Source organism: Salmo salar, chromosome ssa10 (genome assembly GCF_905237065.1).
Source record: "Salmo salar chromosome ssa10, Ssal_v3.1, whole genome shotgun sequence".
In the NCBI taxonomy this organism is placed as follows: domain Eukaryota; kingdom Metazoa; phylum Chordata; class Actinopteri; order Salmoniformes; family Salmonidae; genus Salmo; species Salmo salar.
The window spans coordinates 28,231,240-28,252,288 of record NC_059451.1 but is presented as its reverse complement, the minus strand read 5'-3'; the positions used below and the strand labels follow the sequence as shown (position 1 = coordinate 28,252,288).

Sequence of the window (21,049 nt, the reverse complement as noted above, 5' to 3'; positions counted from 1 at the left end):
GGTTGTAATAAAACCAAGGAGCTTGAGCAAAGCTAACATTTCCAGACTTTAATGGCCCCTTTAATGTGCACATGAGTTCTGAGGTCTTGATTTTTATGTGCCATCACGAGCCCATCGAGACACTGAGTGCTGTTTGATGTATGGGCACATTTTATAGGTCAATAAAGCTCTTCAAAGGCACCCGCCATTCTCACAGAGGCAGGCATCTGTCATATCATATGTGACTGCCTTCCGAATTCCCAATACATTAGGATATTTGCATATCCATTTTTGGATGTGGGAAGGCAGCATCGTGTGAATAAATATCATGGACAGAGATGCCTTCATTGAACCCCTGGGGGACAAAAACATTCCATGAAGTCATGTGCCTAGCCTGTTATTGGTGCTCCTTAGTAAGACAATTTTTCTTGAATGCCCTAGTGGACAGTGTTTACATTAATGATAGTTACTTGGTCGTTCTACCTCAAGTTGTTTACACTAGCTAAATGTATTAGTGCATAAAAGAGCTGAGATGTCTACAGCCCTCTGCGTGCCAAGAAGATAATATCACCCTCCAACCAAAAAGCAATGCTTTAACTATATAAAACAAAGAATGTATATATGTCATGTACTAAAAGAACACATTGCCAATGCCAGTTTGTCCTGTGCATATCTGACTTTGTATGGCTACAATCCCTTTCCAAATGTGACCCTCGGGAAGACTGAATTACTTTTATTATGAAGAGTATGTAGTACCGGATGCAATTCAGATGACAAATTCCAAGCTCTGGCATAGAATCCAGCTTCACTCCTGCTGGTTGGCCTCACTGATTTGATAATAACTTAGAGAAATCATAGACTGACTAAGTTGAGGTAGGCAGGGGAAGTAAAGGGGCTGGGCTTTCCCCCTCTAGCCCAGCAGTTTCCTCCCCCACCAGTTCCACTCTGCTCTCACTCTCTCACAGTCACACAGATGGAGAGACAGAGACAGAGCAGCTCAGGCAGCAGCCCTGAACCCTGGAGTTACTACACAATTACGCTGTTGTTCCCTACACACAGACAGGAAAGAGAAAAAGAGAGTGAAAGAGGGGGATAGTGCTCATCTACTGGAAAGGAGGGGCAGGGGAGAGTACTTTTCTGTACTTTTCCCAGAAACAGGTGGATGGAACTCACAGGCTGGTAAGTGATCAGGGAGAGGGAGGTGTGGGGGTTTTATGCTCTAGCTGAAAGACTGTTTATAATACCTTAGGGTGCTCAAAGCAAGAGTTCACACTGCTTTTACAGTTAGCCTGTGGGGAGATGTCCACTAACGGTAGAATCATCGCTGGGATGAGGAGGGAGAGAGGGGGGGAGAGGCCAATCCCCTTTCATGGAATTGGAACCTAACCTCTCTTGGTAGGTTTTAAACAATAGACACAGGAAATCTAACAGAATAAAAAATACAATTATACTCAACAATGATATAAAAATTAGGTCATTTTAGAGATCATTGGTAGATATGATAAAACATCTGCTAATACAAATAAGAGCTCTGTTTAAGTGTTCTTATCTATAGAGGTTAGTAGCTCCAATTTGTCTTGGGTAGAGGCCTTTCAGCACATCAAGCTTACATCACATTGTGAATACAAATATGTTGGATGCATTTGCAGTTAGTTTTGGTTGTGTTTCAGATTACTTTGTGCCCAACAGAAATTAATGGATTGTGTTATTTGAGTAACTTTTATTATAAATAAGAATAGACTATATGTTTCTAAACACTTCTACATGAATGTGGATGCTACCATGATTACAGATAATCCTGAATGAATCGCCAATCATGATGAGTGAGACAGTTACAGAGGGTCAAAGATCATAGCCCCAAGACTTGCTAATCTCTCACCATTACCAATAACAAGGAAGGTTAGCATGTCTTGGAGGTATGATTTTTGACCCTCTGTAACTTTCTCAATCATCATTATTCACGATTCATTCAGTATTATCCGTAATAATAGGCACAAAATAATCTGAAACACAACCAAAATGAACTGCAAATGCATCCTAGAAGTTAGTAAAGTCACAATCTTGATGTTGTCATTGCGCACTAGGAATATGGGACAAATACTAAACTTTTGACTACTTTATTCATAAGAATCTTTAGGGATGTCAATCATTTTGACCCCTACCTTTTTGAGTAAAACAAACAAAATCTCTTTCTTTGAGCAATTTCATTAGTATAACATTTTAGTCTTTTTTTGAGCATACAATATAGCTTTTTTTGTCAATTATGTGTATTTTCATCCATATATCCCTTTAAAATCATAACATTTTTCAATTACCCCTCATTTTTACCATTGAAGGTGGGCTTTTTTGAGTGGTAAGGCGACTGTTAAACGAAAGCCAAGGAGTGAAGTCGGGGGAAGTGCATCTGCGACAGCCAAAAGTGGGACACTGATGTGGTTTTCAACAGCAAGGCTCAGTGCAACGTTTCCATTGTTTGTAAAAGTTTTTCTTTATAATGTTGAATTAAACGTGTCTCCAACCCCAATATCACATGCTCAAACTCTACATTCGTATGTACATTGTACAATCAATTGGTGAGAGAAAGCATCAAAAATCACATTTATTTGCACATATCCACTGTATACATGGATTGTGGCAAAGTTGGTTCCTGTTTCAGGGATGTCTTTGGTCACATTTGCGTGGGTCAAACAAAAACACCCTAATGATTGGTTGATAATAGAGCCTCCCACAATGCAGGTGATGGCTACAGGATGAAGTTGGTGAAGAGCAATTACAGAAACTTGCAGTCAAAATTTCATGACCTTTGATCACGATTCTTTTGAACAATTTTTTGGACAAAGTCGGACAATTTCTATCCCCATAATTCAACACACTTTCAAAGGTGGTGACCAACGATGGTCAACTTCTTGGCAAAAGTGATCTGCTCGAAAGCGCCCAGTGTTACATTTAACCCTGCAATTATAACATTTAAATTCCGCCACTCTGTTGCATTGTTTACGACCAGTATGTCCTAGAAACATAGTTACAAGGATTTTCCTCGTTTGGGCAAAAGTCCATTGTCTGTCCTCCGTTCTCTCTCCTCTGTGACCCGGAAACAGTGGAGTGTGTCAATTCATTAGTAGGCAAACGGAAGACGGTCCCCTCTCCTCGATAGCCTCCTTCTGGCGAGGAAGCACAAGTGTTTCCCTTCGTGAAAGACTTTAAATCTGCCACACCCCCTTTGAATCAGCTATTGTTTTCTCGAAGAAGAAAAGCTACTTATCATTTTATCTATTGAATGTATTGCACAACTAGCTATATTTGTTTTGATCACTTTATACATTTATTTTGGGATTCCAGCCTGTAAATGTAATTTGCCTGATGACACGCGATTGGAGAATGAGTCATTTCATACATTTTACGTCCACTTTACGTCTCCTTGCCACCTCTCCTCGATTACCTTTGACTGTTTTCAAAAAGGAGGCTAGAGAGGACAGAGGAGAGAGGACGCAGGAGTTGAGCAAATCTATACTGAACAAAAATATTAATGCAACATAACGATTTTAGTGAGTTACAGTTCATATAAGGAAATCAGCTAAATTAAACAGTGGCAAGAAAAAGTATGTGAACCCTATCCACAGAATATTTTGGCAGTTGTGCTGTGGTACATCCAGGTACTCTTTTGCGAACTTCAGATGTTTCTTCCGTGGTGTCCTCTCATGAACACTATTCTTGTTTAGTGTTTTACGTATTGTATACTTGTCAATAGAGATGTTAGCATGTTCCAGAGATTTCTGTAAGTCTTCAGCTGACACTGTAGGATTCTTCTTAACCTCATTGAGCATTATGGCCCTTGCAGTCATCTTTGCAGGATGGCCACTCCTAGGGAGAGTAGCAAAGGTGCTGAACTTTCTAAATTTATAGACAATTCATCTTACCGTGGACTGATGAACATCAAGGCTTTTAGAGATACTTTTGTAACCCTTTCCAGCTTTACGCAAGTCAACAATTCTTAATCTTAGGTCTTCGGATCTCTCTTTTGTTCGAGGCATGGTTCACATCAGGCAATGCTTCTTGTGAACAGCAAACTCAAATTTTGTGAGTGTTTTTGGAGAAGTCATTAGCCTATGGGTTCACATACTTTTTCCAACTTACACTGTGAATGTTTAAATTATGTATTCAATATAGACAAGAAAAATACAATAATTTGTGTGTTATTTGTTTAAGCACATTGTCTATTGTTGTGACTTAGACCAAGACCAGATCAAATTGTATGACCAATTTATGCAGAAATTCAGGTCATTCCAAAGGATTCACATACTTTCTTTTGCCACTGTAAATCTAATCTATGGATTTCACATGACTGGGCAGGGGAGCAGCCATTGGTGGGTCTGGGAAGACCCACCCAGTGGGAAGTGAGGCCCAGTAATCAGAATGAGTTTTTACCCACAAAAGGGCTTTATTACAGATATAAATACTCCTCGGTTTGATCAGCTGTCCAGGTGGCTGGTCTCAGACCATCCCGCAGGTGAAGAAGCCAGATGTGGAGGTCCTGGGCTGGCGTGGTAACACGTGGTCTGCGGTTGTGAGGCCGGTTGGATGTACTGTCAAATTCTCTAAAACCACGTTGGAGGCGGTTTATGGTAGAGAAAATAACATTAAATTATCTGGAACAGCTCTGGTGGACATTCCTGCTGTCAGCATGACAATTTCACGCTCCATCAAAACTTGAGACATCTGTGGTGTTGTGTGACAAAACTGTACATTTTAGAGTGGCCTTTTATTGTCCCCAGCACAAAGTACACCTGTGTAATGATCATGCTGTTTAATCAGCGTCTTGATATACCACACCTGTCAGGTGGATGGATTATCTTGGGGATTCGATCTAGCAACCTTTCGGTTACTGGCCCAACGCTCTAACCACTAGGCTACCTGCCGCCACTAACAGGGATGTAAACAAATGTGCACACAATAAGCTTTTTGTGAATATGGAACATTTCTGGGATCTTTTATTTCAGCTCATGAAACCAACACTTTACATGTTGTGTTTATATTTTTGTTCAGTATAACTAAGAAAAGACCACAGCTATACAATAGTATTAATCTAACTCAATCAATCTTTTCACGAGAATGACGAGTGCCTGTGGAAGGCACTCGTTACCACTGCCACAAAGTCATAAACCCTGCCTATTTGAACAATTTATCTTATTAAAATGTGATTTTAAACCTAACATTAACCACACTCCTAACCTTAAATTAGGACCTAAAAGCAAAAACATTTTTCATGAATTTATAGAAAATAGACAATATTGACTTTGTGGCTGTGGTAACTAGTCTCGCTCCAGTTGGTACAGAATAGACGGGCGCAATTGATTTAAGTAGCCCGGCAGAGTTCGCACTTTAGCACAATTGGAATAACTTCAAAAGTCCAATCACAGGTTTAGCCAATTGTTCATATTTTTGTCCTTCTCTTTTCAGATCTTATGATGTGGGTCGCTCTTTGACTGGACTGTGTGGACACTGGTAGCAAAATAGTGATGACTCGAGACATAATTCTCAACAATACAGTCACAGTAGAGAGCGGAGGAGATGAAATTGAACGAAATACCAACATTTCTCAAAGGAGCCCATGTCTCCAGTTGGGTCAATATGGTGGAACTCATGCACTCCCAAATCATTTGGAATAATTTTGAAAGTAGAAGCCTCTCAAAGGCTATTGGACCTGTCAAAAAGACGGCGTGAAAAGGACGGCGTGAGGGCAGGAAGGATCGCAGAATGTTTATGAATTTCAGAAGGATCAGAAGATGTCAATGTGTGCAGCTGGTGACGACAGACTTTGTCCTGTCTGTGTTGATGGTGTGCTAGGAGCAGCTGGACTACCATGTGGAGAACCGCTCCTTGGTCAACAGCTATGACTTCATCAACAAGAGCTTTGGCATCAGCCAGCAGAAGTCGGAAAGCCTGAGCAACTTCCTGTACCTCATCAACCACCATGACAAGTGTAACAGCAATGAAGTGCTGCTGCTGCTGTTTGTCAAATCTTCCCCAGAGAACCTGGAGAGGAGGCAGGCCATCCGGGCCACCTGGGGGAATGAGAACTACATCCAAAGGGAGCTGGGGGCCACCATGAGGGTGGTGTTTGCCCTGGGGGTCTACTCCAACCCCCAGCAGAGGGGCAATGTGCAGAGAGGGCTGCTGGGGGAGGACCAGGTCTATGGGGACCTGGTCCAGCAGGACTTTGTGGACACCTTTCACAACTTCACCATCAAACTGCTGCTGCAGTTCCGCTGGAGACACACCTACTGCAGCAAAGCACGCTTCCTCATGTCAGCCGACGATGACATCTTTGTCCACATGCCCAACCTGGTGCACTACCTGCAGGGCCTGATCCAGCAGGGGGCCCGGGACCTCTGGTTGGGCCACATGCACAGGGGAGCCCCCCCTATCCGCCAGAAGGACAGCAAGTACCACGTGCCTTATGAGATGTACCAGTGGCCCTCCTACCCAGACTACACCGCGGGGGCAGGGTACGTAGTCTCAAGGGACGTGGCTGCCAAAATCTACCAGACAACTGTTCCTCAATGCCTCGCTGTACATTGACGACATGTTCATGGGCATCTGTGCCAACGCCATGGGGGTGTCTCCCCAGGAACATGTTTACTTTTCAGTGGAATGAAGGCCCCCTATCACCCCTGCATCTATGATAAGATGATCACCTCTCACGGACATGTGGCAGACGTCTGGTACCTGTGGAAGGCAGCTACGGATCCACAGATTCATGACATTTCCTCTGGCCAGGTGGGAAAGCTGTACTGCAGAGCAGTGAAAATCATGCTCCTCTGTAAACCTTACTATTTAAATACCTACCCATGCAAGGCAGCCTTTTCATAGTGTACTGTTAGGCTGCACAGAATGTCACTGCAGTCTTTTCATTTATATTTCAGTGTCTGCAGGTATCATTTTCAAAATAAAGACCAAAGCCATGTTCTTGACCATATATTCACCACACCTGCCTTGGCTTGATGGATACTGCAGTTGTACTTTGTGGTTTAGCTAATTGTGTGATGTAAACAGACGTTACAGAGCTAATGTTCTTGGCTGCAGTCAATAAGTCAAAAGTGAAAAATACTTCAAATAAAATGTTGCTGGCAGACTGTTTTTAATTCAGTTTACCATTGCTCATTATCTGTGTCATACACATTTTATAATCCCTCTTCTCTCTATAGAGCTAACTCCATTTCTTCCCCCATTCCCCTGTTTCACTTCTCCTAAAATGTCAGGCTGCAAACCAGGAGCAGACACTGGCATTTCCCAAAACAATCTGCTTCTAACCACATCCTGCTCACCAAATCATTCCATATGAACTCTGCTCCCCCATCTCTCCCATCTTTGTCTGGGTCCCCCAAAAAGGCAACATGCAGTATTTAGTGACACTGCAGACAGGAATTCATGGGCACCAGAGGGAGGAGTGAAGCTAGATTTGGATTCAGTATGGATCTCTAGGGGCCCTAGCCTACAGTACCATGCCTCAGGGACTTAGGGCAAATAAACAGTGGTTCTCCATTGTGGTTGAATGAAAAATGCAGAATGTGACAAAATCCACTGTGGGATGGAAAAACTCTCTCTCAACCTTACATGGAATTAATTTACTTCTTGCTGTCACGGTTGTCGTACGATGAAGGAGCAGACCAAAGCGCAGCGTGTGTATCATTCCACATTTTCTTTATTAAACTGTGAAACTACGCAATACATACAAATAAACTGAATGCCCAAACCATGACGAAGAGTTACAACATACACTTACTCAGAAATCAATCTCCCACAAACCCAGGTGGGAAAACCACCTACTTAAGTATGATCTCCAATTAGAGACAACGATGACCAGCTGCCTCTAATTGGAGATCATCCCAAACAAAGCCCAACATAGAAATACAAAACTAGAACATAACACATAGAAAATCTAAACTAGAAAAAAAACCTGTCACACCCTGACCTACTCTGCCATGGAAAATAACAGCTTTCTATGGTCAGGATGTGACACTTGCAGTTTTATCCGGTACTACTTTATGCTTTAAGAGATACTGCCAGTGATGGGAAATCAAAATCAACCAGGATGTTGCTATTCATGTGTTTTTAAAATCTATTGTGTACAAAAAAGCCCCCTTATGCAAAAATACCCAGAACTGTTACGGGACATTTTATGATATCAGGTGACATACAGTATGTACAGTAGCTGTTGTATGTTTCAAAGAGACATGACCTACATTGATAACTGTGCTTATCAGAAGAGGGGAATGCAAATGTCATTCACTTCCTGTGTCAGATGAGTCACAGATTGTACTGCCTATTGCATCCGTACAACCTAACAAACCCCTAACAGTTACAGTAAAGACGTGGCAAATAATGTTTTCAAAATTCTGAATAAAATGATGAGTATGTTCCATATCAGGAGGCATTGTGCAGGCTGAAATTAGAGCAGGAGACATTCCACAAGCAGGTGTGTGGTCACCTGGTGCTAACAGTCAGCTGGGAGGCTCTGCCTTAAGTCTCTCTTCATCTCTACAAATCCTCTCTTCAGACAGCTGTACTGTGTGTGCTATGCTCTCCTAAACTCTCCTTTCAATTGTCACTTTCTGTCTGTGACCTCTCTCAAAGTGCCTTAAAACAAGCTAATGGTTGAGGAAATTGACTTTCACCCATAGGAGGAAAAAGCTGTGCCAAAGGGAACTTTTTTGGATTCATACACTGGGTACCTTACATCCAGCAGAGCTTAATGATGATTTTGACATGAGGGTCATGTTTCAATCTGATTTCTACGATCCCTGGCTATGTGGTTCTTGTAATTTATAACAGTTCTTTAATCCATTGCCCCCTTACTATACTGAACAAAAACGCAATATGTAAAGTGTTGGTCCCATGAGCTGAAATAAAAGATCCCCGACATATTCTATATGCACAAAAAATCTTATTTCTCTCAAATTTTGTGCACAAATTTGTTTACATCTCTGTTAGAGAGCATTTCTCCTTAGCCAAAATAATCCATCCACCTGACATGTGGCATATCAAGAAGTTGATTAAACAGCATGATCATTACACATGATCATTACACCTTGTGCTGGGGACAATAAAACAGCACTCTAAAATATGCCGTTTTATCTTACAACACAATGCCACAGATGTCTCAAGTTTTGCGGGAGCGTGCAACTGTTTGAGAATTTAATGTTAATTTCTCTACCATATGCCGCCTCCAACGTTATTTTAGAGAATTTGGCATGTAACCACGCCAGCCCAGGAACTACACATCCGGCTTCTTTACCTGTGGGATCGTCTGAGACCACCCACCAGGACAGATGATGAAACTGAAGAGTATTTATGTCTGTATTAAAGCCCTTTTGTGGGGAAAAACTCATTTTGATTGGCTGGGCCTGGCTCCCCAGTGGATGGGCCTGGCTCCCAAGTGGGTGAGCCTACCCAAGCTAAAAAAAAAGTATATTTAAATATATAGCAAGTATACTTAAATATACAAAACAAATCTAATAATACACAGTACTTCAAATATGAGATGTAATTTTCTAGTATATCTTAAGTGTACTAAAAATATACTATCATTACACTTCAACATTTTGATTAAATGTGTACTTTATATTCATTGTTTTTTCAGTCTTAATATATTATAAATATGCTATCATTACACTTCAATACACTTATTAAAAGTGTATTTTAAATTCATAGTTTTTTCAGTCTTTTAGTATACTATAAATACACTATCATCAACTTTCAATATGCTTATTAAAAGTGTACTTTAAATGAATTGTTTTTCAATATTTAAGTATACTATGTTCACTATCATTAAACTTAAACACACTCATTAAAACTGTACTTCAATTTTAAAAATGTTAATTGTATTTCATTCAAAATACACTTGGAGTTGTATTTAAGTTTAAGAATTTATTTTATGTAACTCTGCTTGTGAGTGATCAAGTGCACAATAAGTATACAGTAACTTGCAAAAGTATTCATACCCCCTGGATTCCTTCACACTGCATTGTGTTACAAAGTGGGATTAATATTGATATTCTTTTTTTCACCTTTATTTAACCAGGTAGGCTAGTTGAGAACAAGTTCTCATTTACAACTGCGACCTGGCCAAGATAAAGCAAAGCAGTGCAGCATAAACAACAACACAGAGTTACACATGGAATAAACAAAACATACAGTCAATAATACAATAGAAAAAGTCTATATACAGTGTGTGCAAATGAGGTAGGATAACGGAGGTATTGCAATAAATAGGCCATAGTGGCGAAATAATTACAATATAGCAATTAAACACTGGAGTGATAGATGTGCAGAAGATGAGTGTACAAGTAGAGATACTGGGGTGCAAAGGAGCAAAATAAATAAAATAGATAACAGTATGGGGGTGAGGTAGTTGGATGGGCTAATTACAGATGGGCTATGTACTGTACAGGTGCAGAAATCTATGAGCTGCTCTGACAGCTGATGCTTAAAGTTAGTGAGGGAGATATGAGTCTCCAGCTTCAGTGATTTTTGCAGTTCGTTCCAGTCATTGGCAGCAGAGAACTGGAAGGAAAGGCGGCCGAAGGAGGACTTGGCTTTGGGGGTGACTAGTGAAATATACCTGCTGGAGTGCGTGCTATGGGTGGGTGCTGCTATGGTGACCAGTAAGCTGAGAGAAGGCAGGGCTTTACCTAGCAAAGACTTATCGATGACTTGGAGCCAGTGGGTTTGGCGACGAATATGAAGCGAGGGCCAGCCAACGAGAGCCTACAGGTCGCAATGGTGGGTAGTATATGGGGCTTTGGTGACAAAACGGATGGCACTGTGATAGACTGCATCCAATTTGCTGAGTAGAGTGTTGAAGGCTATTTTGTAAATGACATCGCCAAAGTCAAGGATCGGTAGGATGGTCAGTTTTACAAGGGTATGTTTGGCAGCATGAGTGAAGGATGCTTTGATGCGAAATAGGAAGCCAATTCTAGATTTCATTTTGGATTGGAGATGCTTAATGTGAGTCTGGAAGGAGAGTTTACAGTCTAACCAGACACCTAGGTATTTGCAGTTGTCCACATATTCTAAGTCAGAACCGTCCAGAGTAGTGATGCTGGGCGGGCGGGCAGGTGTGGGTAGCGATCGGTTGAAGAGCATGCATTTCGTTTTACTTGTATTTAAGAGCAGTTGGAGGCCACGGAAGGAGAGTTGTATGGGATTGAAGCTAGTCTGGAGGTTTGTTAACACAGTGTCCAAAGAAGGGCCAGAAGTATACAGAATGGTGTCGTCTGCGTAGAGGTGGATCAGAGAGTCACCAGCAGCAAGAGCGACATCATTGATGTATACAGAGAAAAGAGTCGGCCCAAGGTTTGAACCCTGTGGTACCCCCATAGAGACTGCCAGAGGTCCGGACAACAGGTCCTTCGATTTGACAAACTGAACTCTGTCTGAGAAGTAGTTGGTGAACCAGGCGAAGCAGTCATTTGAGAAACCAAGGCTGTTGAGTCTGCCGATAAGAATGTGGTGATTGACAGAGTTGAAAGCCTTGGCCAGGTTGATAAACACAGCTGCACAGTAATGTCTCTTATCGATGGCGGTTATGATATCGTTTAGGACCTTCAGCGTGGCTGAGGTGCACCCATGACCAGCTCGGAAACCAGATTGCATAGCGGAGAAGGTACGGTGGGATTCGAAATGGTCGCTGATCTGTTTGTTAACATTGGCTTTCGAAGACCTTAGAAAGGCAGGGTAGGATAGATATAGGTCTGTAGCAGTTTGGGTCTAGAGTGTCTCCTCCTTTGAAGAGGGAGATGACCGCAGCTGCTTTCCAATCTTTGGGGATCTCAGACGATACGAAAGAGAGGTTCAACAGGCTAGTAATAGGGGTTGCAACAATTTCGGCTGATAATTTTAGAAAGAGAGGGCCCAGATTGTCTAGCCCTGCTGACAAGTAGGGGTCCAGATTTTGCCGCTCTTTCAGAACATCAGCTATCTGAATTTGGGTGAAGGAGAAATGGGGTAGGCTTGGGCAAGTTGCTGTGGGGGGTGCAGGGCTGTTGACCGGGGAAATGCTTATTCTCAATTATCGCGGATTTATCGGTGGTGACAGTGTTTCCTAGCCTCAGTGCAGTGGGCAGCTGGGAGGAGGTGCTCTTATTCTCCATGGACTTTACAGTGTCCCAGAACTTTTTGGAGTTTGTGCTACAGGATGCAAATTTCTGCTTGAAAAATCTAGCCTTTGCTTTCCTAACTACCTGTGTATATGGTTCCTAACTTCCTTGAAAAGTTTCATATCGCGGGGGCTATTCGATGCTAATGCAGTACGCCACAGGATGTTTTTGTGCTGGTCAAGGGCAGTCAGGTCTAGAGTGAACCAGGGGCTATATCTGTTCCTGGTTAAATTGTTTTTGAATGGGGCATGCTTATTTAAGATGGTGAGGAAAGCACTTTTAAAGAATAACCAGGCATACTCAACTGACAGAATGAGGTCAATGTCCTTCCAGGATACCCGGGCCAGGTTGATTAGAAAGGCCTGCTCGCTGAAGTGTTTTCGGGAGCGCTTGACAGTGATGAGGGGTGGTTGTTTGACCGCAGACCCGTTACGGACGCAGGCAATGAGGCAGTGATCACTTAGATCCTGGCTGAAGACAGTAGAGGTGAATTTGGAGGTCAGGTTGGTTAGGATGATATCTATGAGGGTGCCCGTGGTTAAGGATTTGGGGTTGTACCTGGTAGGTTCATTGATCATTTGTGTGAGATTGAGGGCATCAAGTTTAGATTGTAGGATGGCCGGGGTGTTAAGCATGTGCCAGTTTAGGTCACCTAACAGCACGAGCTCTGAAGAAAGATGGGGGGCAATCAATTCACATATGGTGTCCAGGGCACAGCTGGGGGCAGAAGGTGGTCTATAGCAAGCGGCAACGGTGAGAGACTTGTTTCTGGAAAGGTGGATTTTTAAAAGTAGGAGCTTTAATTTAATGGTCATTTCTTGTCAACAAAGAACTCAAAATACTCTGTAATGTCAAAGTGGAAGAAAAAGTCCAAAACAAATATTAAGATTAATAAAAATTAGATAACTAAAATATAGTCGTTGCATAAGTATTCAGCTCTTTTGTTTAGGCAAGCCTAAATTAGTTTTTGGCTTAACAAATCACATAATAAGTTACATGGATTCTGTGTGAAATAATAGTGTTTGACATGATTTCTGAATGAGTAACCCTTCCTCTGTCCCGCATACATGCAACATCTGTAAAGTCCCTCAGTCAAGTTTTGAATTTCAAGCACAGATTCAACTACAAAGACCAGGCTGCCCTTCAAAAGCTTCATAAAAGGGGCAGTGATTGGTAGATTGGTAACAATATCAAATCAGAAATTAAATATCTATTTAAGCATGGTCAAGTTAATAATTATGTTGTGGATGATGTATTAAACCACCAGGCACATCAAACATACAGTCGTCCTTCTGAACTGTGCTGCAGGACAGTAATGAAACTGCTCAGGGATGTTACCATGAGGCCATTGGTGATGTTAAAACAGAGTTCAATGGCTGTGATGAGAGAACACCGAGGATGGATCAACAACGTTTTAGTGACTCCACAATAATGATTTGAAAATAATAATACAAATATACAGAATATATAAAGTAATACTGCAAAAAAAAAGAATGGCCTAAAAGCAAAGCCTTATGTTTCGGGCAAATCCACATCACTGAGTAACTGCCGCCTTATTTTCAAGCACGGTGGTTGGTGGCTGCATCACGGTACGGGTATGCTTGACATTGGCAAATACTAGGGAGTTTTTCCAGTTAAAAAGTAACGGGACAGAGCTAAGCACAAGCAAAATCCTGAAGGAAAACTTGCTTCAGTCTGCTTTACAACATACAATGAGAGAAGAATTCACCTTTCAGCAGGACAATAACCTACAACACAAGGCCAAATCTACACTGGAATTGCTTACCAAGGAGACAGTGAATGTTCCTGAGGGGCCAAGTTACAGTTTTGACTTAAATCTGCTTGCTTTAAAATAGCTGTGTAGCCATGAGCGCCAACATCTTGACAGAGCTTGAAGAATTATGAAAATAATATAGGGCTAATATTGCACAAGAAGACATGGCTGTAATCGCTGCCAAAGGTGTTTCTAGCATGTATTGACTCAGGGAGCTGAATACAAAAAAAATGTATAGAAATCTTCCACTTTGACAGAGTATTTTGTGTAGATTGTTGACCAAAAATTGCAATTAAATTTGTTTTAATCGCACTTTGTTAAATCAAAATGTGAATAAATCCAAGGGGTATGAATACCTTTGCAAAGCTGTCATCAAGGCGAAGGGTGGCTACTTTGAAGAATCTTAAATATAAAATACATTTTGATTTGTTTAACACTTTTTTGGTTACTACATGATTCCATATGTGTTATTTCATAGTTTTGATGTCTTCACTATTATTCTACAATGAGGAAAATAGTAAAAACAAAGAAAAACCCTTGAATGAGTAGGCGTTGACTGGTCCTGTATTTAAAGTATACTTTCAAAAACAAATGTGCACAAAAATTGGCATATTTCCCCAGCATCCTTTTCTGCAGCTGAAGTTTTGATTTATATTATGATATTGTTCCTCATATTTAGTTTATTCAAATATTTTGATGTTCATTTTCAAACTGAATAATGTTGTACTTTTAATAACAGATTACACATTTTAATGAAATGTTCATTTATTTCCAAAATGTGAACCACTAAAGTGTGAAATGCCAATGGTGCACACTTCACAAAAACGTCCCTTAAAAATTTCTGCTCCAGCCACAACTCTTTTGTAAATAGCATGTTAAAATTGTCTGAGAAGATGCCTCGGTCAATCAAGGTGTCACGACTTCCACCGAAGGTGGCTCCTCTCCCTGTTCGGGCGGTGCTCGGCGGTCGTCGTCGCCGGCCTACTAGCTACCACCGATCCCATTTTCCTTTTTCGTTTAGCACTGTCTGGTTTGTCACACCTGTGTCTTGTTGTATCTGATTCGGTGGGTTTATATTTCCCCGCTGCAGGTTGGGCTGTGTGCGGGATTGTTACTAATTAGTACGGTAAGGGGTGCGTGCCTGCACCACGGGATTTTGTTTCGTTTTGTGCGGTATGTGTTTTACCGTGGACATTTGTGTTCGCTAGTATTCGGAGTAGAGATTTCTCCTCTGTGTGAACTGTATTCCTATCCCTGTGGGTGGATGCTGCTTTTCGTGCGGTTACCTTTTGTGTTTGTGCTGTGCCTTTGGGATCGCCTGTATTAAAACATTTGATTCCCTGGAACCCATCTGCTCTCCTGCTCCTGATTCCACACACACCCCCCTTTTGCAAGAGGCTTGTTACAGAATCCCGCACCACTATCATGGAGTCAGCAGGAGATGACGCGCCCTCCACGTCCATGGGGGAGCGCATTCTACATCACACCACCGTCCTCCACCATCTCGGGACTGCCATGGATCAGATGATGGCAACGATGGAGAGATGGGAGAGGGGTGGTCTGCCTACCCCTGCACCCACCGTGTACCACCCTACCCCATCACCTGTGCCGGCACCATCCGGGCCCAGCGGTATTCGGCTCGCGCTCCCGAGGGAGTACAATGGGACGGCTGCCGGGTGCAAGGGTTTTCTGCTCCAGCTGGAGCTGTACCTGGCAACCGTTCACCCGGCTCCTTCGGGAGAGGTAGCCTGCAGAGACGCTACCCTCACCCTGGACCAACTAGTGGACATGTCCATCAGGTTGGATAACCTGCTGGCTACCTGTGGGCGTCCGGATAGGGTCCTGTTGGTTCCACCCCCAGCACCTCTGCTCCAACCCCATGGAGTTAGGAGGTGCTGCAGCGAGGGCAACCGGAGGAGGAGACTCCTCCTGCACCGGATGTGGTCGGAGAGGGCACACTGCCGAACGGTGTTGGAGGGGCTCGTCTGGGAATCGAGATGGCCGGCAGAGCACCGTTTAGACACCTCAGGTGAGTCAGCACCAAGCTCACCCAGAGCCCCCTGTTGGTCACATGTATGTTTTGATTTCTTTCCCTGAGTTTTCTCCTCATTCCCAGCATAAGGCGCTAGTCGATTCAGGCGCAGCAGGGAATTATATGGATCGGGGTTTCGCACATAGGTTAGGGATTCCCCAGGTTCCGCTGGACAAACCTTTTCAGGTGCACTCCCTAGATAGTCGACCATTAGGGTCAGGGGTGGTCAGGGAGTCCACGGCTCCACTGGACATGGTTACGCGGGGGGATCATGAGGAAAGAATTAGTTTTTTCCTCATTGATTCTCCTGCGTTTCCGGTGGTGCTGGGGATTCCCTGGTTGGCCTTTCACAATCCTACCATTTCGTGGCAACAGAGGGCTCTAAAGTGGTGGTCAGAGGAGTGCTCAGGCAGGTGTGTGGGAGTTTCCATTGGCGCAACAACGGTGGAGAGTCCAGACCAAGTCCCCGTCGTGCACATTCCCCCCGAGTATGCCGATTTGGCGATCGCCTTCTGTAAGAAGAGGGCGACCAAATTACCACCTCATCGACGAGGGGATTGTGTGATAAACCTCCAGGTAGACGCCGCACCCCCCAGGAGTCACGTGTATCCCCTGTCACAGGAGGAGACGGTGGCTATGGAAACATATGTTTCTGAATCTCTGAGGCAGGGGTACATTCGGCCCTCCATGTCACCCGCCTCCGCGAGTTTCTTTTTTGTGAAGAAGAAAGGAGGAGGGTTGCGTCCGTGCATTGACTATAGAGGTCTAAATTCGATTATGGTGGGGTACAGTTACGGCGACGGAGTCATTCCACGGAGCACGCTTTTTCACAAAATTGGATCTCAGGAGCGCGTATAACTTGGTGTGGATCTGGGCGGGAGATGAGTGGAAGACAGCATTTAGTACCACATCTGGCCATTATGAGTACCTCGTCATGCCGTATGGGTTGAAGAATGCTCCAGCCGTCTTCCAATCCTTTGTAAACGAGATTCTCAGGGATCTGCATGGGCAGGGTGTGGTGGCTTATATCGATGACATCCTGATATACTCCGCTACGCACGCCGCGCATGTGTCTCTGGTGCGCAAAGTGCTTGGGTGACTGTTGGAGCATGACCTATATGTCAAGGCTGAGAAATGCGTGTTCTTCAAACAGTCCGTCTCCTTCCTGGGGTATCGCATTTCCACATCAGGGGTGAAAATGGAGTGTGACCGCATTTCGGCCGTGCGTAATTGGCCGACTCCCACCACGGTGAAGGAGGTGCAGCGGTTTTTAGGGTTTGCCAATTACTACTGGAGGTTTATCCGGGTTTTGGGCAGGTGGCTGCTTCCATTACCTCACTGCTGAAGGGGGGGCCGGTGCGTCTGCGGTGGTCGGCTGAGGCGGACAGAGCTTTTGATCGCTTGAAGTCGTTGTTCACCGAGGCTCCCGTATTGGCTCATCCGGATCCCTCTTTGGCATTCATAGTGGAGGTGGACGCGTCCGAGGCTGGGGTCGGAGCCGTGCTCTCACAGCGCTCGGGCACGCCACTGAAGCTCCGCCCCTGCGCTATCTTTTCGAGGAAGCTCAGCCCGGCAGAGCAAAACTATGACGTGGGGGACCGGGAGCTGCTAGCTGTCGTAAAAGCGCTGAAAGTGTGGAGACATTGGCTCGAGGGGGATAAACACCCTTTCCTCATCTGGACTGACCACCGTAATCTGGAGTACATCTGGGCGGCGAGGAGACTGAACCCTCGTCAGGCAAGGTGGGTAATGTACTTCACCTGATTTAGATTTACCATTTCACCAGGTTCCCAGCATTTTACGTCTCCTCCTGTTCAGTGTGCGCTCAGAGCAAGGCTCCTAGACACCTGCCAAGAGGGAAGTTACAACCCCTCCCCGTTCCACAGCGGCCTTGGACACACTTATCGGTAGGACATAGTTTCTGATCGGGGTCCCCAGTTCACGTCCCGGGTGAGGAAGGCGTTCATGGAGCGTCTGGGGGTCTCGGTCAGTCTGACCTCTGGTTTTTATCCCGAGAGTAATGGGCAGGTGGAGAGAGTGAACCAGGATGCGGGTAGGTTTCTGCGGTCGTATTGCCAGGACCGGCCAGGGGAGTGGGTGATGTATGTTCCATGGGCAGAGATGGCCCAGAACTCGCCTCGCCACTCCTCAACGAACATTTAGCCTTTTCAGTGCGTGTTGGGGTACCAGCCGGTCCTGGTACCATGGCACCAGAGCCAGACCGAGGCTCCTGTGGTGGAGGAGTGGGTACAGTGCTTGAGGGAGACCTGGGAGGCCGTCCAGGAGCACCTAAACCGGGCCGAGGCCCGGCAGAAGATGAGCGCTGACCGCCACCGCAGTGAGGCCCCAGTGTTCACGCCTGGGGATCGGGTCTGGCTCTCGACCCGAAACCTGCCCCTCCGCCTGCCCTGCCGGAAGCTGGGTCTGCAGTTTGTGGGGCCATTTAAAGTCCAGAGGAGGATAAACGAGGTGTGTTATAGGTTACAGCTCCCCCGTTATTACCGTATTAACCCCTCGTTTCATGTGTCTCTCCTCAGGCCGGTGGTGGCTGGTCCGCTTCAAGACGCTGAGGTACGGGAGGTCCCTCCGCCCCCCTGGACATCGAGGGGGCCCCGGCGTACATGGTACGATCCATTCTGGATTCCAGGCGTCGGGTGAGGGGCCTGCAGTACCTCGTGGATTGGGAGGGGTACGGTCCGGAGGAGAGATGCTGGGTGCCGGACGTCTTGGATCCTTCTCTGCTGAGTGAGTTTCACCGCCTCCATCCGGATCGCCCTGCACCTCGTCCTCCGGGTTGTCCTCGAGGCCGACGTCGGCGCGCTGCAGGAGCCGCGCGTTGGGGGGGTACTGTCACGACTTCCACCAAAGGTGGCTCCTCTCCCTATTCGGGCGGTGCTCGGCGGTTGTCGTCGCCCGGCCTACTAGCTACCACCGATCCCATTTTCCTTTGTTAGCACTGTCTGGTTTGTCACACCTGTGTCTTGTTGTATCTGATTCGGTGGGTTTATATTTCCCCGCTGCAGGTTGGGCTGTGTGCGGGATTGTTACTAATTAGTACGGTAAGGGGTGCGTGCCTGCACCACGGGATTTTGTTTCGTTTTGTGCGGTATGTGTTTTACCGTGGACATTTGTGTTCGCTAGTATTCGAAGTTGAGATTTCTCCTCTGTGTGAACTGTGTTCCTATCCCTGTGGGTGGATGCTGCTTTTCGTGCGGTTACCTTTTGTGTTTGTGCTGTGCCTTTGGGATCGCCTGTATTAAAACATTTGATTCCCTGGAACCCATCTGCTCTCCTGCTCCTGATTCCACACACACCCCCCTTTTGCAAGAGGCTTGTTACAGAATCCCGCACCACTATCATGGAGTCAGCAGGAGATGACGCGCCCTCCACGTCCATGGGGGAGCGCATTCTACATCACACCACCGTCCTCCACCATCTCGGGACTGCCATGGATCAGATGATGGCAACGATGGAGAGATGGGAGAGGGGTGGTCTGCCTACCCCTGCACCCACCGTGTACCACCCTACCCCATCACCTGTGCCGGCACCATCCGGGCCCAGCGGTATTCGGCTCGCGCTCCCGAGGGAGTACAATGGGACGGCTGCCGGGTGCAAGGGTTTTCTGCTCCAGCTGGAGCTGTACCTGGCAACCGTTCACCCGGCTCCTTCGGGAGAGGTAGCCTGCAGAGACGCTACCCTCACCCTGGACCAACTAGTGGACATGTCCATCAGGTTGGATAACCTGCTGGCTACCTGTGGGCGTCCGGATAGGGTCCTGTTGGTTCCACCCCCCAGCACCTCTGCTCCAACCCCATGGAGTTAGGAGGTGCTGCAGCGAGGGCAACCGGAGGAGGAGACTCCTCCTGCACCGGATGTGGTCGGAGAGGGCACACTGCCGAACGGTGTTGGAGGGGCTCGTCTGGGAATCGAGATGGCCGGCAGAGCACCGTTTAGACACCTCAGGTGAGTCAGCACCAAGCTCACCCAGAGCCCCCTGTTGGTCACATGTATGTTTTGATTTCTTTCCCTGAGTTTTCTCCTCATTCCCAGCATAAGGCGCTAGTCGATTCAGGCGCAGCAGGGAATTATATGGATCGGGGTTTCGCACATAGGTTAGGGATTCCCCAGGTTCCGCTGGACAAACCTTTTCAGGTGCACTCCCTAGATAGTCGACCATTAGGGTCAGGGGTGGTCAGGGAGTCCACGGCTCCACTGGACATGGTTACGCGGGGGGATCATGAGGAAAGAATTAGTTTTTTCCTCATTGATTCTCCTGCGTTTCCGGTGGTGCTGGGGATTCCCTGGTTGGCCTTTCACAATCCTACCATTTCGTGGCAACAGAGGGCTCTAAAGTGGTGGTCAGAGGAGTGCTCAGGCAGGTGTGTGGGAGTTTCCATTGGCGCAACAACGGTGGAGAGTCCAGACCAAGTCCCCGTCGTGCACATTCCCCCCGAGTATGCCGATTTGGCGATCGCCTTCTGTAAGAAGAGGGCGACCAAATTACCACCTCATCGACGAGGGGATTGTGTGATAAACCTCCAGGTAGACGCCGCACCCCCCAGGAGTCACGTGTATCCCCTGTCACAGGAGGAGACGGTGGCTATGGAAACATATGTTTCTGAATCTCTGAGGCAGGGGTACATTCGGCCCTCCATGTCACCCGCCTCCGCGAGTTTCTTTTTTGTGAAGAAGAAAGGAGGAGGGTTGCGTCCGTGCATTGACTATAGAGGTCTAAATTCGATTATGGTGGGGTACAGTTACGGCGACGGAGTCATTCCACGGAGCACGCTTTTTCACAAAATTGGATCTCAGGAGCGCGTATAACTTGGTGTGGATCTGGGCGGGAGATGAGTGGAAGACAGCATTTAGTACCACATCTGGCCATTATGAGTACCTCGTCATGCCGTATGGGTTGAAGAATGCTCCAGCCGTCTTCCAATCCTTTGTAAACGAGATTCTCAGGGATCTGCATGGGCAGGGTGTGGTGGCTTATATCGATGACATCCTGATATACTCCGCTACGCACGCCGCGCATGTGTCTCTGGTGCGCAAAGTGCTTGGGTGACTGTTGGAGCATGACCTATATGTCAAGGCTGAGAAATG

At 45.7% G+C, this 21,049-nt stretch overlaps 2 protein-coding genes across 2 annotated transcripts in view; one reads left to right on the top strand and one right to left on the bottom strand.

Annotated features, from left to right (window-relative positions):
• Positions 1-21,049, bottom strand: part of mcf2l2 (MCF.2 cell line derived transforming sequence-like 2) — a 139,283-nt gene that overhangs the window by 49,844 nt on the left and 68,390 nt on the right. The gene's annotated exons all lie outside the window — the stretch shown is intronic.
• LOC106613921 (lactosylceramide 1,3-N-acetyl-beta-D-glucosaminyltransferase A) lies at positions 848-8,902 on the top strand. The gene is given in 4 exon segments (XM_074112227.1): positions 848-1,158; positions 5,437-6,530; positions 6,532-6,629; positions 6,632-8,902. Coding segments are annotated over 3 exon segments (1,113 nt in total). The 5' UTR covers positions 848-1,158; positions 5,437-5,733; the 3' UTR covers positions 6,850-8,902.